Source organism: Diabrotica undecimpunctata, chromosome 8, assembly GCF_040954645.1.
Source record: "Diabrotica undecimpunctata isolate CICGRU chromosome 8, icDiaUnde3, whole genome shotgun sequence".
In the NCBI taxonomy this organism is placed as follows: Eukaryota; Metazoa; Arthropoda; class Insecta; order Coleoptera; family Chrysomelidae; genus Diabrotica; species Diabrotica undecimpunctata.
This window is the reverse complement of record NC_092810.1, coordinates 102,741,997-102,752,212: the sequence shown is the minus strand read 5'-3', so window position 1 is coordinate 102,752,212 and position 10,216 is coordinate 102,741,997. Positions and strand designations below refer to the sequence as shown.

General features: G+C 33.5%; 1 protein-coding gene across 1 annotated transcript; it reads left to right on the top strand.

Annotated features, from left to right (window-relative positions):
• Positions 1 to 3,883: 3,883 nt before the first annotated feature.
• LOC140448501 (uncharacterized) lies at positions 3,884 to 8,781 on the top strand. The gene is made up of 2 exons (XM_072541584.1): positions 3,884 to 4,951; positions 7,918 to 8,781. Exons 1-2 carry the CDS (start codon positions 3,991 to 3,993, stop codon positions 8,709 to 8,711), a joined length of 1,755 nt encoding a protein of 584 aa, XP_072397685.1. The 5' UTR covers positions 3,884 to 3,990; the 3' UTR covers positions 8,712 to 8,781.
• Positions 8,782 to 10,216: the final 1,435 nt, after the last annotated feature.

Sequence of the window (10,216 nt, the reverse complement as noted above, 5' to 3'; positions counted from 1 at the left end):
GCCGCTTTATTGACAACTGGATACCTGAACAGAACTTGAATTACGATGAGGCTATGATCAAATACTTTGGGAAGCATTCATGTAAACAGTTTATTCGGGGTAAGCCCATCAGATTTGGGTATAAAATGTGGTGCCTAAACTCTGCTTCTGGTTATTTGGTGAACTTTGATATATATATCAAGGAAAAAACCCAAAGTCAAACACTAGTTACGAAAGCAATTTTGGAAAATGTGCTGCTCCTCTACTTTGCATGATAGATGAATTTTCGGATGATATAAAAAAGCTCCCGTTCACATTTTACTTCGACAATCTCTTCACAAGCTTTAATTTGTTATATTCCTTGAAACAAAGAGGGTATGATGGTACGGGAACTATGAGGGAAAATAGAATTCCTACAAGTTGTGAGTTACCTAAAAAAAGTATTATTTCGAAATCGAAAAAAAGAGGAGACACGATATCTGTCATCGACAAAGAAGATGCAATAATATTAGTCAAGTGGATGAATAATAATGTAGTGACAGTGGCATCTACATGTCATGGCGTCAATCCAGTCACTCAAGTAAAAGGCTACTCTCGAGCCGAAAAAAAAATTATTCAAGTACCACAACCTTATCTGATTTCTGAATATAATCGATTTATGGGAGGCACTGACTTCATGGACCAGCAGATATCCAGATACAGGATTTCAATTCGTAGAAAGAAGTGGTGGTGGTCAATTTTTACTTGGCTACTAGAAGCTGCTATAGTCAATGCTTGGTGTATATCCAAGAAGTGTAAACATCAAACACAGCTTACCCAACTAGAATTCAGACGAGAGATTGCTCAAGCCTATCTGATAAAATATGGCATGGCTTCAAAAGGTGCTGGAAGACCTGCGGCTGCTAAATCAAGTTTATCTTTTAATAGGGTTTCGGATAACTTGAGATATGACAGAACAGACCATTTTTTGATAAACATCCCCAATAAAAAGAGGCGTCGATGTGCTGGAGAAGGTTGTAGCTCAAGTATTCGTACTATGTGTGTCAAATGTGATGTAGGATTATGTCTAGAGTGCAATATAATGTTTCACAGCCCAAAGTGATAATTTTCTTGTCCAAAAATTTTTTGTATACCCTAACCGGCTAGCGTTACCAAAACGTAACGACTATTTTTTTTAAAATTACATATATTTTGAGAAAAATACTTGTACCAATATGTTTAATAAAGTGTTTTGACCAATATTTATGATTTTTCCTTTCCTTTTTTGCAAAAAATAAATTTCGCCGTTGAAGGGTTAATTTAATTTATTTTCGGTTAGTACTAACGCCAAATTCTTCTATCTAGTTATCTTCGGGTATTTCTTGAAAGTTGGAGAAATAATCATTCTCTCTCCTGATGCCAACCAATATTGTAGCTTCGCCGTTTTTAAAATTTTAAACTGTTTGTCCTTGTGTCGTGTAGTGTTAATGTACAATTATTATCTTTATGACATTCTCAATAGATTGTTGGATAGACCAAATTTGACAAAATACCCCCGAAGATGCTCTAGGAGCGAATGTACTTGGCAAGATTTAATAAATAAACAGTGCTTGACATCTGTCTTTCATTTGATTAAAATACTAGTAATTATGTTAAGTGACTAAAAATCCCTAAAGATCTAAAACTAATAATGACAACCAAGTTTTTAAGATATTTTATCATTAACTTAATATCGACGACCTTTAAGTCAAACATACTGTACAAATATTAAAAATAGTAGTTTTCGTTTTAAACCTTTACTGCAAAACAACATACTAAAAATAAGCATTTATTTTAATAGCAGATAAAGATGAATCACTTTGTACATGACGTTGTCCACTAACAATGCAGTATTAAGTAGACTAAACAATCATAATATATGGTATTGGTTACCAATTACCAGCATTGCGTGTTCTTAGGTAGTGTACACGATTAGATACTGACACGTGCTTCAGATTGTTTTTGTTAGTTTTACCAAAGGAATTTGAGTAAATATATTTTACGTGTTATTAATAAGGTAAGTAAAATGCATGATTTCTTGCAGTATACAGTACTGCGCTTATTTTTTTCATAATGATGTATTTTGTTATTGTTGTTTACAAACAACTTCACGCATATCTAGTAAATTTTATCTTTTAGATAAAACATCATGAATTAAAAAGATAAAAGGCCGCTGACTGACAAGGAACTTAGCGATATAATAGATAGGCTCTGAGATACCGAAAATGGGTTTGATGATGATAATCATGATATTTTTTCTTACCTGACGAACAAGTTGGTACATATGATGATTCTGATAATGAGGATTCTGAACCAGTGAACGAAATGGGTGAGAATGCTGTCGACGCTAATATAGTTAATAGCACTGTAGAGGAGGAGCCTGCAGAAACTTTTTCGATATTATATAAAAAAAAAATTGAACTTATCCGAACAGCAACTGGAATTAAGAGGAAATCAAAGTCTTCCAAATCATATCCTACAACTAGAAAGTTCCTATGAATATTTTAATTTATTTTTCACATAGTTTTTTAGACAAAATTGTGCAGGAGTCAAATTTATATGCCATACAGCAGAATCCTAACAAATCACTGACTATTACACGAAGTGACATAAAGCAGTTTATTGGAATTACAATATACATGTCCCTTGTTTATTTGACCAATACAAGGGAATATTGGTCAGAAGAAATTGGCTTTGAGAAAATAAAAAGTGCTATGTCAGTCAACAGGTACGAAAAAAACAATTTTAACGTTTCAATAATAACGAAAACGCCTTATCCCGTGACAATCCAAACTATGATAGAGTTTATAAAATTAAACCAATAATTGACCACCTCAATGAAAAATTTTCAAACGGAATTCCATTGGAACGATATTTTTCCGTCGATTAGCAAATTTGTTCTACCAAAGCTAGGTACTACATGAAGCACTACCTACCAAACAAGGCACATAAATTTCTAGGAATATGAGTCACAGGCTTTATTTTGACAATTATTACCCTTCTATACCTCTCTTTGTATCTTTCCAAACCAGGTATTCACAGTTTAGGAACCGTAAGAAGGAATAAGATTCCAAATTGTTAGCTTCCGGATGAAAAAGCTATGAAAAATGAAGAAAGAGGAACTAGTGTAGAGTTTGTAGGTATTTGCGATGGTGGAAATAAGTAGCTTAGTGTTGAAAGACAAAAAATTACTTTGGATTTGCTGTACAGCGATATGGGACGGAATAAAATTATTATAAGGAGTAAAAAATGATATTTTAGAATATTTTACCATCTACTAGATCTAACCGTGGCTAACAGTTGGATTCTTTAACAAGAATTTAGCTGAACATAGAACTGCTTAGAACATAACTGGAAGAAGCATTATGCAAAATAGAAGAGCGATTCACTATTGCAAAAAGGGAAGACCTTAAGAAACTGAGGAGGCGTTACAAATAAAGAAAAGAAAAGCCCAGCCCAGCTGTTACAGGTTATGCCAGTAAAGGATGTTCGAATGGATAGAATTCACCATTAGCCTGTATGGATAAAAAAGAAATAAGGTGCAAATTTTCACAGTACAATGACTATACACATGTGTGTGTGGTGTAGCACACAAAAAGTGTGGTGTAGTACTTTGCTCTACTAGAACGAAGAACTGTTTTAAAAATTTTCATTTTTCCTAAATATTTTTTAAGTATATTTACTAATTCTTAGATATTAAAATTATAAAATTTAATCTTGTCCAGATTTTTAAAATAAAATAAAACTGTTTAACTGGACTGTGAAACTTGGCTAAGATCCATAAAGCCAAACGTATAAGAAAATACTGAGGAATATTAACTCGACAGGCAGTCATACATTTGTAAACAAGTAAAAAGATGAAATATTATATTGACAGAAACAAAACATCGACACAAATACTCTAAAAAGATCTGTCAGATATATGTCGAAAAATAACCGTTTAAGGTTTATAATATACACATTTATTTACATAGCAGATACATTTAATATATTATGAGTTTCCATATTGAAGACCTTATTAATTCAGACCATTTAATCAGCAATAAAGAAGAGAATGGTGAAGGATCAGAAAGCTCTAAAGAATTAACTACTCCTCCGAAAAAAAGAGAAAGGATAAAGTCCAAATATTTAGTGATCGACAAAAAATATCTTCATGACGATCTACAGCATTTAAGTAATGTAAAAAGGGAACGTTTACAAAGAAAAGACACCGTTGCAGTAGTACAGCATATGAGAAATACTTTACCTGAATACACCATGTCGGAAATACGTGAATTTAGGTTACCACTGCATGAGGCTCTTATTATAAACTTAAAAGATAGCGGATTTTTAAGCACCTCTTCGTATATTAAAGAATTAATAGACTATCAGGAAAACATGAGAAAATCCTCAGGACCGGGAAGTAATATTTTCGTATTGCCACAAATAAAGTTTGCAAAAGATGAACTTGGAATTTTGTCACATTCGCTCAAGGCTGCTGAAAAGTTTCATAACGTAGAGTTGTACTCCGAGGAATGTCAAGAGTTTCTAAATCTTGCTGTCACGTTTGGATTTGGCCACTCTGATTGGTGGTGGCTAGGAGAACAACTTCTAATGCAGTCCATACGTGTTTCTTCTGAATATTCCAAGATCATAGGGCATAAATATGAAGCACTAAGTAGATATTCATATGCTAGATTTTTGATGGACAATGTGAAAGAGTTTGAAAACGCAGAAAAACAACTGAGAGTTGCGAGACATCTGGCTCAAAATAAGGTATGGACAGGCAGAACTTACTTTCCTAACGAACGAGGAACGTTATATATGCAAACGAATCGTGGAATATTTGATTGTTTACTTAAGGAGGTAAAGGCAACGATGGCGACAGATTTAGAGAGGGCCATGATTTTAGCAGATCAGGCCAGAAGGAGGGCAGCAGAAGCTTGCTTCAGGAATGGAGAAACGCGAGCTTTAGGTAAGTAATAATAGATATTAGTATAGTTACTATATAATCTTAAGATTTTTTTCGAAGTACAGGAGATTCTTTATATCGTTTTAATGCTTACACCGAGATATTTATAGCTCGGTGTATCATTATTTTCCATTTGTGTGCCTCTTACTTCTTAGTGCCTGTTTTTACTTTCCACTACTATATACTCTGTTTTTCATGGATTATTTGATAAAATCTAGTATACTCTTTATTTATTTTTTGGCAGCCTATAGTAAATATTATCTTAATCTTCTTTAAGTATCACTTGGACATCCGCAAGATGCAAGCTGTACTGTCTGTGTATGAGCTTTAATTTCAATATATTCACATTTTTTTTTCTAAATATCTAAAAACTCATCCAAATAGATCGTAAAAAGCTTAGGTGCAATGCAGCAGCCTTGGCGAAGTTCTTTGTTTATCTTTATCTTTTTTGTCCAATCCTATTAAACTCATCATACCGTCGTACCACTCCCTCGCAGCATTAATGTAAAGTGTTCGAATCTAGCCTTTTAGCATCTGATACAGCTTGGCTAATGGGACACTATCACATCCCTTTTTAAGATCAATAAATACTTTATATGTCTCTATTGTATTGCAAGTGCTTCTCTATTATTTGTTGTAGACAGAACATATTGTTTATACAAGAACGACCAGTACGAAAGCTACTCTGATCTTCAGCGTCTTTGCAGCTGTAAATTGAGTTGGTTACACTAAGCCCTCGGTAGTTCTTACAATTCTTTCTATCGTCGTTATTTTTGTAGAGATTGCTGATACATGCAGTTTTCTATTCTAATTTTAACTCTTCACCTCTCAAGAATAAAGATAAAGAGCTGAAATAGTTTATCAGAAACATATTTAGTCAGTTCTATGGGTACTTCCCCCAGTTCTAGAGCCTTCCCATTTTTGATAACGTTGACGTGTTTTTAATTTCTTCTGGTCTTATTTCAGTTTCTTCTTCGCGGTAAAACAAGATCACATCTTCGTAACCAATATCTTGAAATTCTGCTCAATCTTCTGTAAGCATTGGTTTGTACTAGCTGACACATAATTTCGAGGATATAAGAGTTAACCTACTGCGCTTTTTTCTATCTGTTTTATTACCTCTAATTGTTTTCCAGGCTTATTTAGTTCTCATACTTTCTCATAAAAATACTACTCATAAAATTTTCTTTGCTGTCGAGGCTTTATTCAACATTTCATTTTTTGCTTTATTTATTGCTTTTTTATTTCTTTATTTAAAGAGTTATACTGTTACCGATGATAAAGGTCACGTAGCATCTCAGAAGTCTTATCTTTAAAGAAATTGAAATGTACCTACTGCAGAGTACTTTTTTCAGTTTGTTGAAAGAATTTCTTGCCTGTCCTATTTTTGCCTTAATATCGTTTCTGTACTCATTATTTTCGTTAATATTATTGTACCCAGATATTTATATTTTTCAACTTTTTTAATTTGTTTTCCATGTTATGTTTTCTTAGCGCTGTTGGGCTTTTGTAATTACCATAAATTGTGTCTTTTTTGTGTTTAGCGACAGTCCCTTTTCTTTACTGACTTCTACCACTCTGTCAACTATTTGTTGTAAATCCTCAAGAAATTCCGCTAATAAAATAGTGTCGTCGGCAAACTGTATATTATTGATTGGTCGGCCATTTACTTTCCGGATGATGGTAGATAATGCTTTTTAAATGCCCCAAAAAAAAGTCCATGGGCGTTAGATCTGGAGATCGCACAGGCCACTAAATTTTGCCTGTTCCACTGATAACTCGATTCGGAAAATTATTGTTTAAGTATTCCCTAATTATTCGAGTGTTGTCAACTGAACAGCCTTCTTAATAAAACCAAACATTCTCCAAATTAACATCAGGAAGATTGAGAATAGCGGGAAGGACATGATTCTGTAATAAATCAAGGTATACTCTCCTATTCAAGTTGCCCTCAATAAAAAATGGACCTATTGTGATCCCCGTTTCTAATACCTCGTAATGGAAGGATTGTGTCTCCCTACTAACGAAGCAGAAGATTCACCAGTAAATAAAATGTTTTTAATAAAATTTATTTCATCATTAGCTTTTGTTATTTGAGTTTCACAAGACTCCATTCTTTGAAAGTAGTCGTCTAGATAAAGCTACTGCGTTTTCGACTATTTAAAATTCTTGTAACCGTGCCTTTTACATACTTTCGTTACAATAACATTGCTAACATCTAGCAACGCTTCTACTTGAACGTGTTGAATCTACCTCGATTGTTGCATAAGTTTATGTATCCAGCATAAGTATGTTGCATAAGTTTATGTATTCTCTTTCATCAATTTTTTCTGGTGAAACTTCTTGAGCGTGACATTTACTACAATTTTTGAGGCAATGACAACTCTCAAAATTCTTATTAATATTATGAATTGACTGTACACAGGAATTGGTCTCTCCTCAAGAAATACAGAAAATAAATCTACACACTCTTGTCCAGAATTACCACCATAAAACCATTTTCTTATTTGAACCTTTTCTGCGGACGTATAAACAGACATGTTTACAAAATAAATTAAAAATCTACGCTGTTATTGCTTTAAACAACCACGGTATAATGACAAATTATTGGCGACAGGTCAACGGAGGATAATAGAAAGTCGATGACGCGCAGTGTTGCCATTTACAAGGTGTATATCTGATTTGAAACTTAACGTACTGTATATATCTATAGATCTTTGTAGATCATTGCTCCTGTAGATATGCTTTTCTAAGTTAAATTTACCTTTTCTTACTTAACTTTATCGTCCTGATGCAGACCAATTAGTAAAATGTACGTAAGTAGTTACAGTGGCTTTCCCTCTTTTACACTTTTTCCATCTTTAAAACTAATGTTTTAACTACATTTACAAAATCTTACATTTTTATAATTTTATAAACTGTTGTAATTTAACAGAAGAGTACTAAATATAACATTATTTTTGTTTCAGTATTAAAAGGAATTTGCGAACTCGAAACTAGACGTGCAAAAACTGCAATAAATTCATTTTTACGAGCCTTAAATATACAGGAACGTTGGGGTACAATCGAAGGAATATGCAAGATCAAAATCCATCTAGCAAAAGCATATTTAATGGATAATTGTGCTAACTCTTCTCTTAAAATTTTGATGGAATTAAAAGATCATGCCGAAGAGAACGATCTTCCCTTTTATCTAGGTCAAGCTTATAAAAATCTTGGAGAATACTACTTGTTAATCGGTGATCCAGAAAAAGCTACACCTCTGTTGGACGAATCAGTCAAAATATTTCAAACTTGCAAAGACCAGCCAAAAGAAACTAATGAGGCAAGAGACATGAGAGCAATTTCCGGTGGTCTGCAGTTATTTCCGAAATATGTTGACGTATTGCTAAAAGCAGGTAAGCCAGGTATTATTGGCAAACGGAATTTAGCCGCTATTCTAGCATGGAAAAATGACAGAAGCGACTTTTGGAGCAGCAAGGAACATGTAATACCTTATACTTCTTGTGACAGTATTATACTGGAAAGTGTCAGAAAAGTTCAAGAAAGTCGTGCTGATATACTTGATGCTAAGTTACATACCTTGTCAAGAAATTTATTTAAAAAAGTTTCTTCCTCGAAAGAAAATTCAGATATAAGTTCCTCGGAAGATCTTTCAGATATTAACGTGACTCATAATAAAACTCCCGAACAATCGGTTCAGGATGTTTTTACACAAGAGGTAATTCCAGAAAATTCATACAGGCAAATACCTGAAGATTAAGATTAGATGTAAAATATGTATACATTATTTTATAATTATTTTTATATCAAATACACAATGCAATTTTTACAAAATATCTAATGTCAGTTTTTTATCAAATATCCAGGCAGTTTTTCAATCGAAACATTTATCAAGGATTGACTCTGTATAGGACTGGACTAATCAAACCTAACCTAATAAACCTAAAGCATAATACTTAAGCACAAAGCACGAGATCTTTTGAACTGAGTTAAGGTTATATTGAAAATATCAAAATCGAGAACACTTAATATCTATTCAATGGGTTGTGAATACCATAGGATGTTGTGTGAAAAGTAATATTGAAAACATTGTGGTAACGTAGTGCTTGATGGGGAACATTAAAGTTAATCTGGCTTAACAGGTCTGGACAATCAATAAATCCATGTATGATCTTATACACTGTGTGTCAGCTAAATGAAATAAATTAGCTAATAAATAAATGAGGAAGTATTCCAAAAAACGGTCGAACACGTCGATTAGTATTTATAGTTGCACATTTTTTCTATAAAAACTTTTTATACGGCGTGTATCAGATAACGGTGGTCAGTACCAACTTGCTTATTTTAAATAGAACACCCTGTATATTAATTAATTTTTAGATTGATCAGATCATTTAAACATTTTTTAAATACAATGTTCTATACCTATCTTTGACTGTTTCGGAAATATTAAGCAAAATGCAAAAATTCACATTTTGAAAAGAAAATTATCTATTTGCCGAAAGTCGTTACAACATATTCAAAAACTTCTAACTAATACAAATCTAAACAATAATGTCAATATAGGAAATGTTCAAAATACTCCCCACGAACGTCTTGGCAACACCCTAACCGTAAATAGAGATTTCTTCTAACGCTACTCAACATCTCAGATGTGATCAATCTAATCTCAAGCGTTATTCGTCTTCGTAAGTCAGCAAAGTCAGTGAGTTTAGTTTTGTATACAATACTTTTCACATATCCCCATAAGAAAAAGTCAAATGGCGTCAAATCGAGGGATCGTGGTGGCCATTCCATCGATCCTTGCCTCTCTATCCACCGATTTGGAAATATTTGGTTGAGGTACTGCTGGACATGGATTTGGTAGTGGGATGGTACTCCATCTTGTTGAAACCATATCATATTCGCTAGCACTTGTGGGTTTCCTGGATCAGGATACAAGTTGGCCAACGTTGGCACTACATTATTTTGGAGCAATGCTAAATAATCGTCGCCATTTAAATTGCCAACTATGAAAACGAGACCTATGGTCTGATTTTCAATAATTCCTGCCCACATGTTAACCTTCTCAGAGTATTGAGTATTGACTTCTCTTATCCAGTTAGGATTTTCCCCAGACCAATAGGGGCAATTTTGCCGATTAGCATGACCGTAAAGAGTAGAGGTGCACTCATCAAAAAACAAAACATGTTCTAACTGGATCACATTGCTGTCTAACATTGCCATCATTTGTTCACAAAAATACGTTTTCCTGTCAAAATCATG